Genomic DNA, 21,558 nt, shown 5'->3' with positions numbered 1-21,558 from the left:
AAGACCACATAAAAACAGAAACGTTTCATGTTTTACTTTGGCAAGGTTCAACTTGCTGGTCGGACATTAAAAATGTTGGACTAACTTCCGTTCGCGCGGGGGGTCAAACTCTCGCGAGACCGGTGCGGCTTCCTCTTTGCAAGGAACCTACTTCCAAGATGGTGAGTATGTGTTACACTAGCATTGAATATTTTTGAAATCCGTTTTCATCCTCCTTCAGTCACATTCGTTTATTACTTTTAGGGCCTCGGTGAATCTAATATAACCTGTGTGAGCTGTTGGGCGGGAAATTATTCACTTATTAAAGGCAGATGGGATGTATGTTCACAGTGTCGGGTCAACGCCGTTCTGTATGGAATACGGGGAGATGCTAGCTAACGAGCGGGATTATGTGTAATAAAGTATTTTTGCTTATAGTATATGTGTATCATTTTTATCTAATATTCCCGGTTTAAATCAGAAATATAACCTCGAAGTACTTTTTAGTTGGTGGACAAATGAAATTTGCAGCCAAAAGCTTGCTAAAGGTTGGGAGGCAGCATGGGGCTTAGACCTGGGTAAATGTGCCGAATCCAGATCAGTTGCAGCATAACGTAGGACATGGATTCTTGAGGAAGTGTCATTTGTCTCAATCATTTTAAAGGTTTTTAAGGAGCCGTTCTGAGCAGCACCAATTTACGTCTATGTGCTAACTAAAGCTAGAACGGTATCTTGCACAGTTAACTCCTAGATCAGTTTCTAAAATATGGCCTACATTAGCAGCTGATCTGAAGAAATGTATTAAAGATATGTTCTACAGGACTAATATGTCTAATGTAAGATGACAGCATGCATTTCTGCATAAACAGTTTAACGCCAGAGCTCTGTCTAGTGGTTCAGTAGATGTATTGTTTGCAACTTATTCTTTCATTCTTGTGGCTAGAGATGTCATTTTGCATCTGCATTTGGAAGTAAGCATAAATATTTATGGTGAGAATTTCCTAGCTTGGAAATGTTTGAATTGGATAAGTCATTATTGATGTCTTTGTTGTGTGTTTTTAGTCTCTGGTCATCCCTGAGAAGTTCCAGCACATTCTTCGTGTTCTCAACACGAACATCGATGGTAGGAGGAAGATTGCCTTCGCCATCACTGCCATCAAGGTAAGCATGCCCCAGGAAATGTGCTGCTTATTACGAAGCTTCACAAAAAGATCACTCCAGTGGACAGTACTAAACCTGCGAATCGTGTTCGTCTTCTCTCAGGGCGTTGGCAGGCGTTACGCACATGTCGTCCTGAGGAAAGCAGACATTGACCTCAACAAGAGAGCTGGAGAGCTGACCGAGGAGGAGGTGAGGAAGGCTGGGGTTCTGTAGAGTCACTGGTAAAAAGTTTTCACAGATGGTTGGAAAAGTTGTCTAATTAGGAGAAATTCCCTTGATTGTACAAGATTGTGGAGAAAAGTGACATAGGTGACCCAAAACAAGACAGCGTTTTGTTGCAAGGTAGAAAAAGTTGTTAGCTAGAACATTGTTGTCCCTTTAATGACACTTTTAGTTTGTGCTAAAATAAAGAGGCTTCTTTTATGGTACAGTGGGTACAGTTGAACTGCAGCACAGACTGCACCCTCCCAAATCATAATCCAGTTGAAGTGAGTCCTCTACAAAACAGTTCAAACTAAAAACTTGAGAGCAAAGTGGGACATGTTGATATCATGTGTTGAGTGTTAATTCATTTTTAAATGGTGCTTTCACGTCTTGGTTGAATTTATTTCCTCTGCATTAATGACTGCTTGTTTTTCAGGTTGAGCGGGTGGTGACCATCATGCAGAATCCTCGCCAGTACAAAATTCCAGACTGGTTCCTGAACAGGCAGAAAGATGTCAAGGATGGCAAGTACAGCCAGGTATGTGAAGTAGTCTTTCATAATCTCGATTGTAATGATAGAAACTTTATTTAAAGACCATTAAACATGGAGGTAGATGATAAAAAAGTACATACAATAAAAACATTTAAAGAATAAGAAATCACACTGAGAAGTCAGTAGGAGCTGCGTGTGGCACACAGCAGCTAATACCATCACGTGATGGGATGTCCGGTCCAGAACCAACCAGCTATGTCAAGCAGCAATTAAGTGTTGCTGAAGGAAGCTTTGCTTCACAGACACAGTATTTCTCTAAATAGCATAGAAACAGAGTAGATGCTGGGACAGTCAGTGTCTCCAGTAGAGAATATTGGACCAAAGCTTTAACCGCAACACAATGTCATAATGAACAGTGCAACATTTACCAGTGTGTGTAGAGTGTGGTGACGTTTAGCTTAGCACAGTGCACATAGTGACTGTAGGTGGTAATGTGTTGGCATATTAATTTTAATACATGTATCTCATAAATGTTGCAGTTGTGATGAGCTACAACATGTATAGAAGTTGGTGTATATTTGGTTATTTTGCTGTAAAAAATCAGTAAGAATGTATTTCTCTTACAATCAACCCCAAATGACTAGTGTGTGTGGTGATGTTTAAGAACAAACTGCATTGGTTACATTTTTCTGAGTTTCCATTAGAGCTAAAGCTGAAGAGGGAGTAATTAATGCATTAACAGTTCTACTTTTAATTGTGTAGAAGTGAAAGCAGAAGTTGTTTACATAAGTAGTCACAAAACACACGTCAGTGAATAGATTAATTTCTGAGCCTGGCAGATGATGACTGCAGTATGTTTCACTTTGATTTACCTGAAAGTCCGTGTTTCATGCAAACACTGGAGTTGGTACAAATCTATAGCGCCTGGTATTTTTGAGTGACACTCTTGGCTGATGTTGACAGATCAGTTGATGAGTGGAACTATTTGAAGGGAACTTTGTTTACTCTGAAACCAGATAGTTAAACCAGTAGCTCTGTTGAACTACTGGTTTAACTATCTGCCAAATTAACACCCAACAGTTTTTGACACAGTAGCTAGGGCGCAGTTGGTAAAGTGGCTGCCTACTAACCGTAGGGTCGGACGTTTGCAAAGTTCTGCTCTTCCCATCCAACAATATATTCACAATACCCAGCACCAAGCCCGGGAGAAATTGGGGAGAGTTTTCAGGAAGGGCATCCGGTGTAAAAACCGTGCCGAATGATTTTATTGTAAAAAAATAAGGTTTGCTTTACCTGCATTAGGGTTCATAAACCATGTGTCTTGAATAGGGGGCTATGTGCTTTGAGTCGTTTTGGAGCTAAACTAGATGCTGAGAGGACAGGGCAGAAAGATACAGCAATTAAAACTCTTGGCTGTTGTCCTTTCACAGGTCCTTGCCAACAGTCTTGACAACAAGCTGAGAGAAGATCTGGAGAGGCTCAAGAAGATCAGGGCTCACCGTGGTCTCAGGCACTTCTGGGGGTAAGATCTCGTAGTTGCTTTCAAAGCCCAAAAACATCAATTGTCTGCAATGATGAATCCTGAAGTTTACATTGCCTGCATTTGACATTAAGATGCAGAATTCTCATATTCAAATCTGTCTAAATGAAAGTTTACTTAAATTCAGAACACTGGCAAAATATATTAACAAATCCAAATATTAATTTCAGTTTGTTCCTGAGTGTTTATGTAAATTAGAGGTTTGTCAGAAAAATTGGTCATGAAGAAAATGGAAATGAGGAGGAATAGATTACATGAGACAGTTCAAGTTGGAGCTGAAACCGTTTTTGGACAGTAAACCAGCTGTTTCCCCTCGCAGCCTTGCAAACGGCATTTTTGACAAGCTGGAATGACTGGGATGGATATTTGGGGTTTGACTGTTTAGATAACACAAGAAATCTGAATCAGTGAAGATTGAACTTTTTATTTCCTTGTCTGATTTTTGTCAAATACAAAGTAGATAATCTCAATTTATTGTTGATTGTTTCTCAAACTAAAGGCTTTAATAGTGTTAGAAGTCATTTTGTTGTTTCCATACTACTTGACATAACTGGGGTGTAGTGGCTATTTGAACCTGCTTTGTACATGTTCAACTCGTCTCATCCGAACCTTCATGTCCCCTTTTCCTTCTCTTTGCAGTCTGCGTGTCCGTGGCCAGCACACAAAGACTACCGGCCGTCGTGGTCGCACTGTCGGTGTGTCCAAGAAGAAGTAAAGTCCCCTGCTTCCCTTTTTGTTTCAATAAAGCACCACAGATCACAACGCCCCTGTTCTGGTGTGTCTTTCAAGTCTGGGTCAGTTTCAAGTCACTGGGTGAAGCTTTGACATTGTGGTTTCTTGGGTCTTGTGTTTCAGTGGTGTGATGTACAACACGAGGGTCTAACGTAACTATTAAGCCTTTATGGCCTCAACAGTTTCCCAAGTTTGGTAAATGTTTTCCACTGTGAACTAATGGCAGTGACTGCATCTGAGCAGAACAATACGTGACAAAACATCCACTTGTCAACGAGGACGGTACAATTCTTTAACTTAAATTTAGCTCTTAACATCCCCGTGTCACATTTTGCAAACTGTATACCATGAATCTGAAACATCACACTACAACGTCTGGCAATTACTTCAATTTATTTTACTGCATTGCTGATATAGAGGGAGAGAAAAAATAAGACAAAAGCAAAAACAAAGGAAATATTGCATTTTTTTTTTTTCTTTATACAAATATTCCATTAAAAACTGAGGTAAGGTAGGAAAATATATGGCTGTAGGAAATCTAAAGTGCATGAGACACAAGTGGAGCTAAGAACTCAAGTTAAAATGTGGTTTATGGCTTTAAGACAGGACCACGAGTATGAAAAGAGTAAAAAAGCAGGAGCTATGGTGGGTGTAGCAGCTACATCTTATAACGTACAATATAAAATCTAGCAGCTTTATGCACACACCATCGTAGGCTCTCTAAAGTAAACCTTCAAGTATCCTCTCTGCATGAAGCTTTGAGAAGAGGCTAAACTGCATGTGATCCCTTATTCTAAAAAGCTAAAACCTTGCTTCTACACGGAATATGGCCACAGAATTTATTTACAAATTATGAAGTGATGTTTTAATGCCAAAGTTTTAGGTACAGGTAAAACTAAAGTAAATCGGATAATGCAGTAATGCTGCAGCGGAGAGCGTACGCGTAAGGCAGAATTACGTTAGCTTTATTGGTAGTGCCCAGCTGCCCCACAATGACTCAGGAGGAAAAAAAGTAGCAAAACCTTCCATAAATATATTCAGTCAGATATTCAAACCATTTTCCCCAGTAATGGTCTGAAAAGTCCTTGTTGATTTCTACGAGGGAGAAAATTAATAACGCACTAGTAAACTCTGAAAACTGAGTGAAACAGTGACCGATTGTCACATTTATTTCTTATATTAGTCAGCAAGATCTTTCTGGAAGCTGTAATCATGGGTTCTGTCAATTTAGCAATTAAAAATTAGAATTTGTTATGTGACTGGTAGTATAGCAATGACACCTCAAAGCTACGTTTATACAGTCAAATGTTAGTTTTCCTGACAGAAATTAGCTTCCATAGATATCCCCTTAATTTTTTAGCCATTTATATTTTATTTTAATGAATTACTATGTGGCAGGCACCTTTTTTTATTTTTGAGGGGAAACTTCTGAAATGCCGAAGAACTTTTCAAAGGTCAGTGAAGTCTGTATTTTTTTTTTTTTTTGCAGCAAAGTGTTTGTTTGTACATATTTAAACTGACAGATGCTTTATGTCAGAAGGAAAAAAATGGTCCAATTCATCTTCAAGTACATTGGCCACATTCACCAGTTCTAGTCTCAAATCTCCTAGATGAGATGTTTCTACCAGGGCAGCTGCAAGTCAACCAAAAGTGTATTAGCCGTTGTTCACTGGTTTGTTTTCTCTCAGCTGATGCGTTTGCTCTGATAAGTCCTCTGTCCAAATGAAGCCAGTTTAGATTAAACAGAAGCAGTGTAATGCCAGTAGGATTAGAAAGGATACATTGATAACAGTGAAACTGGTGAAAAGGACGACATGGGTAATTGGAAGGTAGAGCAGAGCAGCATGCTCCTCTTCACCCCTCCTTCTGTGGAGGAGGAGATTTCTGTTGGGGGGGTTGTGGTGCCTGCTGCTGATCCTTGGTGGGAGCGTAGTAAAGCTCCAGAGGCTTCCTGACCTTCCAGTATTTCTCGTTGACCAGCTCCAGAGTCAGTGAGCCGTTCAGCGTCTGCAAGGGAACAGAGGAGGGTCATGAATCTGGTTCCATTAAAGGGTCAGTTCACTTAGTTTACCAAAGGAAACTCTGGTCTCCCATCTGCCTCTCGGTACCAACGCAAGTTTATTTGTCCAGACTGAACAGAATTGTGTTTATTCACCCTGGTGTAGGCATGTACAGTATCTACATGACTGACTAGCAGCTTGCAGTACAAGCACATGTTCATTCTATACTTTGCACTTATTTACTCTGTGGCAGAGAATCGTGAGGAGACACATAAAACCCTCACAAGTAGAGAACTCACCTTACTCCTTAATACAGACTGCAGCTTGTGATTGGTTACTATCTGCTAGCTGTCCTGTCAGTGCTAAATGTGGAAGCTACATCTGAAACTTTTCTGCTTAAATTAGTTTGAATTTTTACATGTGGGCATTTTGATTTAAGAACTGTTTAATATCCTCAATGTGCTGCTTTAAATGTATAGTTTGTCTCATCTTGTTTATAGTTCTTCTTGCCATATTCTTTGTGGATTCATTTAATTCATAACCCTGTTTATTCCAGGATGGCAAGAAGCTTCTGTTACAGTCTTGCAACATAGTGAGCAGCAAACACAACTTTTGAACTATTTTGTGTATCTTTGAAAACAACTCACAGAGAACTGTCCTCCTCTGGTCATAATGTAGATGGTGTACTGTTTCTCACTGATGTTGCTCAGACCCGACCCCTCTTCACCTCCTCCCGTTCCTCCTGCTTCTCTGTCCTCTCCTGCTGTGCCTCCCTCCTCTCGTCCTCTGTCCTCCAGAGCGATACGCAGAGCAAGGTATTTAGACAGGTGGTCCACTGTGGCGTTGGCGGTTGTCTTCACGTATCTGCAGAGGGAGAAAATTCACAGAAATGAAATGTACTTCAAATTCATTCCACTGTTTTCCTCTTTGAAAAGCTGCCGTCTCCTGTCAGTGTAGACCCTAAAAGAGGAAGAACAGCACCAATGACTCTGGGAGAAATTGCATCAGCTGATACTGTAGCCCACAGAATGCACATCTTAGACTAAATAAAGAAGATCAAATATTTGAGGGATCAAGTTTGTCAGATTTTGAATATCTGACCATTTAAAGCCATGAGGAGAGGGTGATAATGGATCCAAAGGCACTTGGTCCACCTGTTTCTCCAACAGAATATATAAGTATATATGAACTATAAAAATGTATGTAAAGCTGATACATTCAAAGGGTTGAGTTCAGTAAGCTTTTTGACACCGTTTACCAAAAGGAACCAAGATCTTTTAAAATGCACAATACAAAGAGGTTCAGGTCCAAATACAGGTAGGTTGGTCACATGTTGATATGATGTGTCCCATTTGGAAAACAGCTAATAATCACTGCAGTATGTGGAGATAGGGGATCTCATAGTGTTTATAGAGGATGTTGAGTAAAAAGCTGTCACTGCCATGAATATCATTAATTTACAAAATACAATATTTTAATATTAGTCGTTAGATTTTAGGGATCTTGTCAATCGATCAACTGGTGGCCACATTGAATTGGCAAGTGTTTCTATGCCGGATGCCCTTTCTGGCACAACCCTCCCATTTTTTTGTCCGGACTCGGGACCAAGGTTGCCCTTGGTGGCCGGGTGGGGCCGCACCGGGTGGCGTGGGATTTGAACCCGCTGCCGTCTGCATCTCAACCCAATGCTCTACCACTGATCCACCAGGCCCCCAGATATTAAGGATCTTGTATTAAATAGAAAACCATTTCGTTGGACATGCTTTATTCTCACCTGGTCTGGTTATAGTCTTGGCCTTGGACCAGCTGTGGGTGTGGTCTGAACACAAGCTCGATCTCTAAGGCCGGCCCCTCTTTGTGGCGCCTCGGTGGAGGTGTCCGGCTCCCGCTGTCTGCCTCTGGCCCGGAGCCGTCATCCGAGACCCGTGGTCTCTTTTGGCTTGGCCCGGCTTCTGATGGAGTCTGACCGCGAGGGTGGGGGGTGTGTGAGGGGGCGGAGTCGTGAGACAGGTGTGAACGGGCGTCACCATTGTCCTCCCCACCACTGAAGGTGGTATTGTCACTCTCCTGAGTGGGCTTCTTGACCCGGTGGTTCCTGCAGAACCCAGTGGGTGGAGGCAGAAATTAAAAATTCTCCAACGCTAACATCCATGTTTGTCACAAACCAGAATCTTTTTGTAGCATTTAGTGTTGATGTGTGTTCATCATAACTATAAACTACAGCCGTTTCCTTGTTATTAGAAAAACAAAGAGGTTTTTATTGTTTAGTTTCCTTATGTTTAAGAAATGCGTAAGCAATTAATTATTTTTTGTCCTCTCAGTTTATCCCGTGAGTTCACGGTCACCACAGCGGATCATTATCCGCATGTTGATTTGGCACAGTTTTTCTGACGCAACCCTCCCCAATTTTGGACCAGTACTACACAGCTGGACAGGGGAATGGGCTTGACATATAGCCGGGACCGGGGATTGAACCACTGACCCTGTGGTCCGTGGATGACTGCCTAACCAACTGAGTTACAGTCGCCCCGCATGAGCAGTATAAATAACAAAATAACAGACACAATGCTACGACTTTTAAAAAAGAGCTGTTGTCTGTTTTATTGTTAAAACGTTTTACTCTTTAGTGAAACTGCTAAATTAATGACCAGTAAACATCTCTGAACTCAATAAATTGAACACAGAAAAACCCCAACCTGGGGGGGTAAGTGAGACCCTCAGAAAGAAGAGGAATTACAGGAATAGCTGACAGCTTTGCAGCTGGTGCTGGAGCTTTACCTGGATGATGGCTGCCTCATTCATTTTTACTGAGACAATGCAAAGTGCTTAACTCTGCATTATCAAGGCCTTTTTTAGGTTAAACTGTCCATTCTTGTCACTAAGTCGATGTTCTTTACAGGAGGATTTACAAAAAACATCCTCAACCTTACTAAAGCTCTACTTTGAAGCTTTTCCAAGACCTTAGCTGCATGTACTTAAAGGTTTTTCTCCATAAACTCATTGCTATACACCGACGAGAGAAGCAGCTGGCTGGTCAGTAAATAGAGCGTCAGTGAACATGGTTAACTACCAATAAAGATAAGAAACATTTAGCATCTCTAAATGTTAAAACATGCTTGTTTATATACTACTGAGCACACTGCCCTTACTTAAAAACAAATCCAGCCTCTGATTAGAGTTTGACAGTTAAAACTAATCTGTGATAGACTGACTGGTCCCGCTCGCTGACCTGTAGCGGGCCTGCTGGCGGAGCCCCTCCTCGATGCTGGAGCTCAGAGCCTCATTGTTGTGCATTCGGTTGAGTCGCTCCAGGACTCTGCGCTGGTGGGCCTCATATTCATCCCGACTTGGGTAAATTTTAGAGATCAGTGCATCAAAGTTGGAGTCTCTGCGCAGCGAACGTCTGGACACCAGCTTCTTCCTGCAGGTTGGACACTCTTTGTTCCTGAGGAGAGAGGGGAAGTGTTGGTGATGTTGGTTCTGAGCTCGTACCTTTGTACAGGACAACTTTACTTTGTGGGTCAAAAAACAACTAAAGCCGAGAAACTAACGTTCGAAGAAACACCAGAACAGTTTACCATGACACACACACACACACACACACACACAAAAAACCTTCACCCTGATCGCAGAGCAGTGACGATGCAGTCGGAACAGAAGCGGTGCAGACACTCCTTGGTTGTCATGGTGTTCTTCAGCATGTCCAGACAAATAGGACACATCAACTCGCTGTGCAGGGAGCGAGGAGACACGGCCACCTCAGTACCGTCCATGATTGCTTCCTGGACACACACAAAAAACACTTACCAGTATAAAGATGAGAGAAAGAAGGAACAGAGATCCATTTAAGCTCTATTTCACAGAGCTGCACGTTAGCACTTTTAGAAACCTGATTCCATACCTGGTTACACACCTACATGACAGAAATCTGCCTGGGGAAATCAGGTTTCTGTCAAATCATACCTCAAGTGCAGTAACTGGATTTTAGTTTGCATGACACTTCAGAATTCCGCTACTGCAGAAACCAGTCTGTTATTAATGTTTTAATATCCACCCAACAGGCTCTGAGGGACACACACAGACCCAGAGAGATTTACCTGGGGGCTCCTGTGCAGTTCATAGAGACTCAGCTCCCAAGTCTTACTGGGAGTCTGGATGTTTACAGGCGCTGCCATGGCTGCAGGTTCCACCAACCTTCACTGGGCACAGAGAGAGAGAGAGAAAACACACGTACACTTTACAGTTCTAACACCAACACAAGTTCTCAGATTTCATGTGAGACCTCAACGTTTATCTCCACTTCTCTGTTTCCCAAAACTCAAAGCTGTTGGTTGTTTGACCTGTGTATGGAGGTGAACTCATTTATTATCTTACAAAAAATAGGAAAGCAAAACAGTTTGTGGTAATCGAATAATTTGCATAACAGCAGCTCAGTGAAAACCGATGGGTTTTTGCATAAAGGAAGCCTGTGTCTACTTCCAAACCAACGTGACTAAACAATTATATTAGAAAACCTCACCCTCCATTCTCAACAAGACATTAAAACAGAACTATTTCAAATATCTTGGACTCATCAGAGACCAGTTAACTACATTTCAATCCAAACAACTGCTATGCATCACACACCCTGTGAATTGTATAACCTGCCCCACTTCCCACTACTGCTTTTTATATAATGTAGACCTCTGAGCACTCTTCACTGGACTGGACTGCATTCACTACGTTGCTCTTGTGTTTGGTCTTTTGGGTGGACGAGTCTTTGTCTCAGTGTGTGGTGTTTTCTGAAGATCCTTTTAAGCTTCTCTGACACTCCAGCCATGTTTAGACGCAGTTTAAACTGCCTGCGCCTTTTAAATCATGTTTGCATTAAATTCCTGTCATTTTGGTCACTCTTAATTATAAATATTGGTACGTTTTGCTCTTTGCTGTTATTTTCATCCACTTGTTTCATTTGTTTTAACTTTTCATCCGTAATTTAATTTAAACTAAACTGTTTACGGTGAACTCAAGTTCTACATAGAGTACAAGTAGATTTCCATCTCATAATGTCAGACGGTTTAAATAAAGCCATGCAGTTGCATACGTTTAAAGAGAAAATTGAAGAGGGTGATGGATGACATCATGCCTGATGATTTTTTCCTTACTTTTCTACTTTTCACATGGAGGCAACACAATTTTCCCCATGGGATCAATAAAGTTTGAATATTAAATCTTAGTTCGATTATGAAGTTCTGGTAGATCTCAATATCATTTTAAATGGTAAATGGTTTGCACTTATATAATGATTTTCTACCCACTGGTACTCAGCCCTTTACACTCACACACACACTGATGGGGAAGCGACCATGCAGCTGGCCAACCCTCACTGGGAGCAACTAAGTTGGGGTTCAGTGTCTTGCTCGAGGAGACTTCGACATGTGACCGGAGGAGCCAAGGATCGAACCAACAACTGCGAAACCGGTGGACTTTCGCTTTACCTCCTGCACCACAGCCGCCCCCTATATTAATATTAGAATAATATTAGAATAGTTGTCACATTTAAAGTCTCCAACTGTCTCTTTGATTTGTCCTTTAGGGTTTCAGAGGCCGCCCTGCATGCAGCTGGAGGCTCAGCAGTAGCTGGCCTGCTCCCCTTTCTGACCCCTAGTAAGTCTTACCTCAAATTGTGTTGGTGTCTTTTTATTGCATGTTTATGGCTTTATGTGGCTCTCAACTTTTAATGTGTCATGCTAAAAAAAAATGTAGGATCATTTTATTTTAGTTTTTACAATTCTTTTGCAAAACAAATTCTATGAGTATTGGTGTGTCCAACCCATAGGTGGGACAACGCATCAACATAATTCGTGCGTATAAATATTTACGTATATTACCTATTTACATAAATCCCCTAGTAAATATGTTGATGCATCCCAACAAGTAGGAAGTAAGATGCCTGTGTCTAGTGAGTCGACTGATGAGTGTGGAAAAACTTGACTGCAATCAGCCCAAACAACATGCTGCTCTGCAAGTTGTTTTATTTCTTTTGCTGCTAGTTGTAGATTGCACCACTTTCTTTGAATGGAACAAGCCCTTGTATTAATTATATTGTTGTGAGACCTTATATTAATCTGTAAAACACAGATCACCAGTTAGGAACATGCCTACGTTCTGTTTGGGGAATAAAGTCCTGCAGTGCAAACTTGTCATATTTTCTTGTCTAAAGAGAAGATGATTGAATAAGATATTTAAATATAAATGATTGATGAAATTTTTAGTTTTTAATAAACTTATAGTAATTGAAAACTAATAAGAGCTTCATGGGGACATAATCTATAGATTATTCAAAAACAAATCGATAGGTGCAGACCTAATTAAATACCACCAGAAGATTTGTAGCATTGGGGCCAGTGGGTCACTGTGACCCCTGCCTAACAAATACTGAACGACTGAGGTGGTTTGTGTTTGTGCCAAAACATTCACAACACAAACTACATATGTTAAAGCACTGAAGCCGATTTCTGAAAACTTTCCTGAACTAACGTTTAGGGGGAAACATGAGTAGAGGTGGTTGATGGCGAACTGTCTGTGTCCTGTCAGCTCACTGCGCGTCTGAGTTTAAGTTGCAACTTCCTACAGGCAACAAACTGCTTCGACCATTAAACAAGTTTCTTAAAGTTTAACTCATCTGTCCGGTTTAACAAGTTCGCGGCTACATCATCACATTAGTCCGTGAAGTCTTTGACCTGAAGCGGAAGACTACGCAAAAATGTGAAGTATCAACTCACCTGCGGTTTAACTGACGGCCAGCTGACCGGAGGAGACACGACCCCTGTTCCCCAACACAAACACACGCACACAATCTGCTCAAAAATCACACCAAGCACACACACACACACGAGGCGTTTTTTGTGTCTGAGTCTTTACGCCGGCGGGACACTGAATACAGTTTGGGCTGAGGCTCACTCGGGGACTATAAAGGCAAAGAGAAGAACAAGAGCGCAACATTTTACGAGACCCAGCAGTTAGCTAGCGTTAGCCGAGGCCATCTTTCTTCTTCTTCTCCTCCCCGGAACAAGTCGCCTCGACCCCTCCTTCCGCTCTGCAGCTGCAGCGGCCCCCAGCGGTCAGTCGGTGCTTTGCAGCGTTCTGCAGTAGCACATTAAGTAAGGTACGGAAGTATTTCCGGATATAACCAGTAGATAATAATTTAACACGATTAGCCCTTAGCATTAGCATTAGCAACCTTTTTGCCAAGGGCATACAGGCCCTGATGGCTTCAAATATGACCATAGTAAAACCATGTTACGATATATCGTGACGATTTTTGAGAACTATTTACTTAATATTTATCTTTTTCTACAATTTATTGTGCTGTATCTGTAGTTCTGATATAAAATAACTGCAACTCTTCTCATCAAAAGTAAAAATGCTTTCATAAAAGTGTTGAACCTCTGCTCTACCACAGCGGTGCCAGCGTTTGCTGTTTGCTTTCATTTTCCTTCAGACGAGGTTAGAACTAGACTGAAGCTTGGTAAAATAGAAGAAAAGCTCAAATATGGACAATGAAATGAAATAATCAGTCAGTACAATAATACCTTTAAAACATTCAATATGAAATGTATTTCTTACAATTGTATAATAAAACATACTTTTACTTTTTACTACTACAAATTTTTTCTCTTTTACTGAAGTGAGTTCCACTTCCAGGCAACGTGTTGGTGGAGTAGTTAGCGCTGCCACCTCACAGGTAGATGATCCACGGTTCAAATCCCCGGTTGGCTACAGCCTTTCTGAGTGGAGTTTGCATGTTCTCCTCGTGCTTGTGTAGGTTGCACATTCTGGGACCTGAACAGACTTAAGTTAAGTTACATAGTTAAAATAATAGGTGGGTGGATGCCGTACTACTTCCACCCCTGTCAATACAAATAACTGACTGCACCTGTTGCTAAGACTTTGAATAACACATTTCAAAAACAGAAAATTCCTTGTGAATATTCTTTAATTACATTGCAACTCCCTTCAATTCACACTTGATTTGTGATACATTGAGTCATCTTTTGTGTTTTAAGGGTGTTGCAGACATGAAATTGCTTTGCACCCTGCCCTCCATTATTTTTCTAAAAACAGAGGAGTGTTTAAAACAATTATCCCTGTTTGTGTTCACATTGTCCCAGTTCTTTTGAATAGAGATGCATAATTGTTTAAGAGAATAAAAACTGTGGGAGTGTTGTTGTGTCATCACGTCACTTCTTTGTTTACTTGTTATATCAGAATAATATTTGGAATGTACTAATTGGTGGGTACTGTAAGTTCAGACTCTGGCTGTGGCCACCACGCCTCACACTGAACCACCCCAACGATGCTCATTTAACGAACTCCGATGAATCAATGTTTTATAAATGTCTATTGCGCAACAGCCTCCGTGTGTCTCTACTGGAGAATTAAACACCTCTTATACAGATCTGTGCACAACAAGAAATGCTAAATGGGAAGGTTGGCGTTTTAAGCCTTGCTGACATCCTAAAACATTTTATACCATTAAAAATCTTTTATTTCATTTTAATTGATAGAAAAACCAGTGCAGAATGTTTAAAGTCTGTCATCCGTTTGGTACAGGCTGATAAATAAAAGACTGAAATGTAAAGGTTTTGTGTTGGTAAAAATGTAAAATAACATGGAGCTTCTCAAATCATCGTGTTTCATTTAAGCTATTTTATTGATATTCATTTACTCTGGGGAAATGTATGCTGAGGACTCCCGACATCTCTTACTGCAGCTTTTTAAACCATGGGATCTTATCTAGAGCTAAAAAAACAAACTTCCAAGTGTTTAAATAAAACGGTAAGAGCCAAACATGCAGCTGTCATATATTTATTGATTAGGATGAAAAATAGAAGCTGTTTGAACAACTTTACAATCACAGACACAATTCAATATACTAATATTTACACATAATACACATACATACACTGTGAAATAACCAAAACTTCCTGTAGTGTTACCATGAACCATAAACCATGAACAGAAGTGTAGAGCTTCTGGATACAGTTAATCTGGTAATAATTTTCTGTCTTGATGTACATTTTAACTGATACTCAAACAATAAATAGGACAATAAATAGAATTTCGTGTTTAAAGGTTAAATATAAGGCACATTTGCCACAATGAAATAAGTATAAAAGAATAAGGGGCTGTCACATTTTCATAATTGGAACATTGACATGATTAACCAAGTAAATGAAATAAATATATACTTTAACTTTAGATTTAACCTATGAGTCCATCAGTTGTATCATCTTTTTTATAGACGCACAGCAGCGATGACGGCTACTGTGACAGAGAACAGGCTGATCTTGTTGAGGGCAGCTGCCGTTGTTGCTGCGCTGTGTGTTGCATTTCCTGTTCCTGTGGCCGAATCAGTTCCTATTCCTGATCCTGTTCCTGATCCTGATCCTGTACCTGTTCCTGATCCTGACCCTGCTCCAAAACCTGTTCCAGATCCTGAACCTGATCCTGATGATGTTGTGTTGGGAGACGCAGGCCTTGACACCGCAGCTGCAGCTGCAGTTGCCGCTGCTGAACCGGCAGCTGCTGCCGCCTGTGCTGCCGATCCCATCACAGCAGTGAGGTTTGCTGCATTTGGCGATGTTGTTCCAGATGCCACCTGTGCTGCTATTTTGGCTACTGTTGTCGCTGCTACTGCTGTAGCTTTTGCCATCTCTGCCACTCCTTGTGCCTCTGATATCGATGCGCGTGCTGCTGCTGTTGGTGCTGTGGCATCTGATAATATTTTCTGTAGCTGTTCTGCCGCTTGTGTTACTTCTGTGGCCACTGACTGGGCAGCATCTGCAGCTGCTGACATTGTTTCTGGTGTTGCAGTTGCTGAAGATGCTGATGTTGCTGCAGCTGCTGCTGTTTTAGCCGCACTGGCCGACTTTACTGCTGATGCTGCTATTTGAGCTGCTTGCACTGCTGCTGATGGTGGTGTTGTTGTCGATGCTTGCTGTACTGCTGCTAGTGCTGCTGCATCTGCTGCCGCAGATGCTTGTCTTGCTGCTTCTGCCGCCATTTCCACTGGTACCAACCCAGCTGCAACCAATGTGGCAGCATTTGCTGCTTGTTGTGCAGCACTGGCTGCTTTTGCTGCTGCTGCGGATGCTCCTGGTCCAGCTGCATTTGCAGCTGCTGAGGCCGCTGCCGCCGCCGCGGCCGCTGCTGCTGTTGACCCAGCCACTGCTGCTTGTTGTGCCTGTTGTGATGCTGCTGCTCCTGCTTTTCCGGGTGCAGTTTGCACTGGAGTTGTTGCATTACGGGATGAGTTTGTTGTAGCTGGCGTTGGTGATACATTTGTCCCTTGAGATGCGTTTAGCAGTACAGCTGCTGCCACATTTGTTGCTGCCATTGCATCTCTTGCTGCTGCCTTTGCTGTTGATGTCATTACACTCGTGCTGCCTGCTGCTGCAGCTTCGGCTACTGTTTCTGCTGTAATTGCTGTTGCTCCTGCAATATCTGCCACTGTTGCTGCTGTTGTTATCAAAGAATGTGTAGCATCTGTTGTTGCTGCTGCTTCTGCTACTGCTAATGCCACTGTTGCTCCTTCTGCCGCTGTTTCCAGTGTTTTTGCAGCTTGTGCAGTTGCAGTAATTGCTTCTGGAGTTGCTGTTTCAGTAGCTGCCTTTACAGCTGCATTTGCAGCCTTTCTTGCTGCAACGGCTGCATTTGATGATGCCTCTGCTATTTGTGCCATTATAGGTGCTTTTGATGCTGGAGCTTTTACTGATGCCTGTATTGCTGCAAGTGCTGCAGTTTCTGCTGCGTCTGCAGCATTTGTGGCTGCTTTTACTGCTAGTGCTACTGGTGTTTCTCCTGCTGCTAGTAGTGTGGCAGTTGTAGCTGCTACTTTTGCGGCTTCAATTGCAGCTTCTAATTCATTTGATGTTGCTCCAGCAGCTGCTGCTGTTGAGGCAACTAGTGCTGTTGCTGCTGCTGCTGCTGCTGTGGATGTTGTCACTAATGCTGTAGTTTGTCTCTCTTTGTCTCTTGTTTGGGTTTGAGGTGCAGATGTAGTTTGACTTCCTGTGGCTGGTGGTGCTGCAGTACTTGGTGGCACAATGGATCCAACTGGGATTGCAGCCTTTGCTGCTGCTGCTGCTGCAATGGACGCACCCCCTGCTGCTTGTGCTGCATTTATTGTGGCTTTTGCTTGTTCTATTGAGGCTGCTGCTATTTCAGCTGCGTTCCCTCCTGATGATGCTGCAGCCACTACTCCTGCTGCTGTTGCTGCAACTGCTGAAGTTCTGTTTGCTGTTTGTGCTGCCATTTCTGCTGTTGTCTCAGCTGCAGCTATTGCTAATTGTATGGCAGCTGCTGTTTCTGGGGATGTTGGGCCAATGACTGCACCATTAAGTGCTGTTTTAAGTGCTTCTGCTGCTGCTTCTGCTTCTTGTGCTGCTATGTTTGCAGCCTGTATGGCAGCTGCTACAGTTGCTGGTGATGCTCCTGAAGTTTCACTGTTCGCTGCTAATGTTGCTGCTGTTGCTGCTGCTTTTGCTGCGGCTGCTGCTCTCAGTGTTGCTGCAAGAGTTTGCTTTGCTAATGATGCTGTTGCTGGTGGTGCTGTTGCTGCTGCTTGTATTGCTGCAACTGCAGCTGCTGTAGCAGCATCTGCTGCATATGTTGCGGCTTCCGCTGCCTGTGCTGGTGATGTTTGTCCATTTGTTACAGCTGCTGCAGCAGCAATTGCTGCTAGTGCAGCTACAGAAGCATTTTCAGCAGCTGCTGCACTTACTCCTGCTGTGGCTGCTGTTGTTGCTGCTGCTGCTGCTGCTACTGATGTCGCTGCAGCTGCTGCTGCTGTAGCTGCTGCTGCTGCTGCTTTTGTAGCTGTTGATAGGGGCAATGACACATTTGGTTTTGGTGATATTGTAGTGGTTGTGGTTGGTGTGGGGTTCTGAAGTGTTACGATTGTTTCAGCAAGAGCTGATGCGGCATTCCCTGCAGCTGCAGCTACGTTTGCTGCCTTTACTGCTTCTTTCGCTGCTGCAGCTGTTTCTGTAACCATTTCAGCTGCAGTTTCTTGAGATGTAGAATTTGCAGCAGCTGCTGCAGCTTGTGCTACTGCTACTGCATTTGTTGAGATTGCTGCTGTCATTTTTGCTGCTGTTTCTGCTGCTACTATCGACAGCTGCATGATTGCTGTGGCTGTATCTGTTCCATTTGTTAGGCTGATGGCTGCAGATGCTTCCCGTATTGCTGATAGAGCTCTTGCTGCAGCTGCTGCTGACTCTGTAGCAGAAGCTGCAGCGGCATCTGCACTTCCTGTCAGTCCAGATGCAGCATTTGCTGCTGCTTCTGCTGCTTTATCTGCTGCAATCGATACATTTGATGATGCCTCTGCTATTTTCTCTGCCACTCCTGCTGATGATGGTGGTGCCGTCGCAGCTGCCAGTGCTGCTGCACGTGATGCATTTCTGGCTGCTCTTGCTGCTCTTGCTGCTATTTGTGCAGCCTGCATTGGTGATATCAATCCACTTAATACATCTGAGGAAGCTGCGGCTGCTTCTTCTGCAGCAGCAGCAGCTGCTTTTGCAGCGATTGCAGCATCTGCAGCGGTGGGTCCCGTAGTGGCTGCTGCTGCTGCCGCAGCTGTTGCTGCTGCTGTTGCTGCTGCTGCTGCAGCTGCTGCAGTTGCTGCTGAAGTCGTAGCAGCGGTTGCTGCTGCGTTTGTTATGTTTGCTGTTGGGACCATTGTGGTTGCACTTCTGGGACATCTGAGTCTCAGGCTTCCTTCAGCAGACATGCTGTTGATTGCTGTTTCCATTTAAGAATTTGGTAAGAATTTTGTAGTATATTGTATTTTGTATTTAGTTATGTTTTCAAATCTGAATATATTTTTTACTTACCAATCAATATTAATACAGAGATAAAGGTCTTGATGATTATCATGATTGGTTGCTGTTCGCTTCCTCTTTGTATCTGAATATTTCCTGTAAGACAAAAAACACGGTAGAAAAGTGTTACATGAATCCACTGCATGACTTCACAGTTAAAAAAAATGATTGTTAAAATGAGTAGCAGTGCTGTAGAATGCATTATTATTAGGAAGTACTACAGGAAGCTCTGCTGGTGTGTTATTGTAATCATTTTTATTTCCATATTGATTTTTTTGGAATATTCCTTCCTTTTTCTTACTATGTAAAAAAACAATTCTGGCCAATTAACCCCCCTAAACAAGCAAGGCTTTAGTTCAATAAGCACATAAGATTGAAAATATTATGAAAATATAAAGTGGTGGACAAAAAAATAAAAAATAAATAAATCATCTGCACTAATGTAGAGACATCTGATTACAAAACTACCATCATAAATTTCATTTTTTTGAAAGGTTCCCTAACAAAAATGCTGATTTGGGAATTTCAGAGCAACTGTAACAATGTGGCTCCAGTAAAACATTCACATAGGTTGTAAGAAAACCAAAAATATGTTACACTTAGTTTTCATGTGTAATGGAATCATTTACAGCTGTCATACATTATAAAATGTATTTAAAAATGAATTAATAAAAAAGGACAAAAAGAAATCATAGATTAAAAATAAATATAAAACCTAACTAAACCTTTAAATATAGTATTATACTAAATGAAATCAGCACATGTTTAAATAAAAACATAAATTTGCAGAAAAAAGTGAATATAAACCTTCAGTTAAATACTCACTTTGATGCTGAGGTGAAGTGATCTCTGAGTCTCTGGCAGTGTCTCTCCTGTGGAGCTTGTCTTTGATTACTGTCTCTAGGTCTCCTTTACCGGCAATATATATACACACAGCCCTGTCATTTTACATGGCAGAGTATGCAAGACTGACGTCACAGAAACGTAAACCTTTTGAATGCTTAATAATAATTATCTGAATTATGCAGCTGACTTTGTCCCTCCCATATTAAGGTGTTGGCCTAGATTTTGTTTAATATATCTGCAACATGTATTTAATATGTGGAAACATTATACTTGTTAGGATATACTCCATCACAATGAGACATTTTAGAGGAAAGAAGTACATTTTCTTCCCATCTGTGTGAGGGTGTGTAGATGTTGGATGTGGATGAACAAGGTTTAATACGCGTTTGCATTCAAGGGAGTTCTGAGTTTTCAAATCTGCTACTAATACATCAACTACTTAATCCAAAAAAAGCCATGTCCTTTATGGATTCATTCTTTTTTATGGATAATAAAAAAGAATTGTTATTGTTTTCTACTAATTTCCATAAACCCCTTAATTTGTTTCTGTATACAGACTCCAATTTCTAGGCTCTTTTGATAAATATGATGGAGAAAAAAAACACTGCAGGTGACTAACAGAGCGGGTTACAGAAACAACATAATGAACTTTTTATTTTGTTTGGATTATGTCAAAATATGATATACTACTTCTATCTGAAATGTCAAACACCTACAAAGAAAAGCAACCATAACTCAAAATAACTACAGATGCTCAAATGATTACAAAGAGAAGCACAACCAGAAGAAAGACGCTTAAAATGACCACAAAACATGCAAACTGACAAACTAAATAGACACAGAGTTCCTACAAAGAGGCAAACAACAACTAGGAAAGACAAAACGACTCCATTGAGGACATGCCATTCTGCAAATGGTAATTAACTAAGACTTCGTGCCACTGTGTAACTCTACAGGTTTTACGTCATTAATGGGGCAACACGTTGAAGGAGTCAAACAGACTTGTCTGTTGTTGCTAAGTGATTCTGTTTCTACTCACCACTGACAAATCAGCAACAGAGTTGGGGCGCTGGACCCTAATGACAGCAACAGATAATAGAGACCTGACCACTGCCTCAAAACAAAATGACCACTGCTTCCAAATGAGGATGATTTAAAAATCCAGATGTTGTCATCCAAAACCTGATTGTACAACATCTGGCAACATGATCTCTCAGAAAGGATCAAGGTGAGTGATTTTGGTTAATATTAAAGTTTTGAGGTCAACAGCATCTTTAAAATGTACAAACGTTTCTCTGTTCAGTGAAACAAGTGCAGCTTGTTTGTTTGTTTGTCTCCATGGGAGCTACTTACCTTCACCTTTCAGTTCATTAATTGATCAGCGTGTAACCATGGAACCACTCCTTTGGGTGGAGAAGATGATCTTCCAAAAATGCAAGATCACATTGTTGAGCCAGATCCAATTATCTTTGGTGGCAGTGTCCAGGACTTTAGAGCAAATAATATGTAGCAATTAAATAATTATCACATCAAATCAACTTTGTGCATTGTGTACCACACCTTGTTAGCAAACAGGTTGGTGTAGTAAATGAAATCAAATGTCAGACCTATGAGACCTCAGAATAGAAAGCAGACTGGGTGAATCACGCTTTTTCAAAGTGCTGAAAAGAAACTTCTACTGACGGAGACAAAAATAAAGAGAAAAATGAAGAGAAACACAACAAATGGCAATAG

At 41.6% G+C, this 21,558-nt stretch overlaps 3 protein-coding genes across 5 annotated transcripts; 1 reads left to right on the top strand and 2 right to left on the bottom strand.

The window, feature by feature from the left end:
• Window positions 1–27: 27 nt before the first annotated feature.
• rps18 (ribosomal protein S18) lies at window positions 28–4,139 on the top strand. Its single transcript, XM_067477058.1, has 6 exons — window positions 28–161; window positions 1,042–1,140; window positions 1,243–1,329; window positions 1,781–1,882; window positions 3,268–3,359; window positions 4,017–4,139. Exons 1-6 carry the CDS (start codon window positions 159–161, stop codon window positions 4,090–4,092), a joined length of 459 nt encoding a protein of 152 aa, XP_067333159.1. The 5' UTR covers window positions 28–158; the 3' UTR covers window positions 4,093–4,139.
• Window positions 4,140–4,485: 346 nt separating this feature from the next.
• Window positions 4,486–13,160, bottom strand: LOC137099733 (E3 ubiquitin-protein ligase RING2-A-like). 3 transcript variants are annotated; one of them, XM_067476949.1, is made up of 8 exons: window positions 12,874–13,160; window positions 11,431–11,607; window positions 10,207–10,308; window positions 9,731–9,891; window positions 9,339–9,554; window positions 7,884–8,204; window positions 6,757–6,973; window positions 4,486–6,116 (listed from the first exon to the last, which is right to left on the bottom strand). In XM_067476949.1, exons 3-8 carry the CDS (start codon window positions 10,282–10,284, stop codon window positions 5,964–5,966), a joined length of 1,146 nt encoding a protein of 381 aa, XP_067333050.1. In that variant the 5' UTR covers window positions 10,285–10,308; window positions 11,431–11,607; window positions 12,874–13,160; the 3' UTR covers window positions 4,486–5,963. The 3 variants fall into 3 exon arrangements, with proteins under 3 accessions (XP_067333050.1, XP_067333060.1, XP_067333039.1); XM_067476959.1 differs by having other exon boundaries at window positions 11,439–11,607; XM_067476938.1 differs by lacking the exon at window positions 11,431–11,607.
• Window positions 13,161–14,943: 1,783 nt separating this feature from the next.
• LOC137128538 (pneumococcal serine-rich repeat protein-like) lies at window positions 14,944–19,944 on the bottom strand. Its single transcript, XM_067506758.1, has 3 exons — window positions 19,804–19,944; window positions 18,991–19,074; window positions 14,944–18,898 (listed from the first exon to the last, which is right to left on the bottom strand). The coding sequence occupies exons 2-3, from the start codon at window positions 19,031–19,033 to the stop codon at window positions 15,390–15,392; spliced, it is 3,552 nt and encodes a 1,183-aa protein (XP_067362859.1). The 5' UTR covers window positions 19,034–19,074; window positions 19,804–19,944; the 3' UTR covers window positions 14,944–15,389.
• Window positions 19,945–21,558: the final 1,614 nt, after the last annotated feature.

Source organism: Channa argus, chromosome 1 (assembly GCF_033026475.1).
Source record: "Channa argus isolate prfri chromosome 1, Channa argus male v1.0, whole genome shotgun sequence".
In the NCBI taxonomy this organism is placed as follows: domain Eukaryota; kingdom Metazoa; phylum Chordata; class Actinopteri; order Anabantiformes; family Channidae; genus Channa; species Channa argus.
This window is presented reverse-complemented; position numbering and strand designations above follow the sequence as displayed.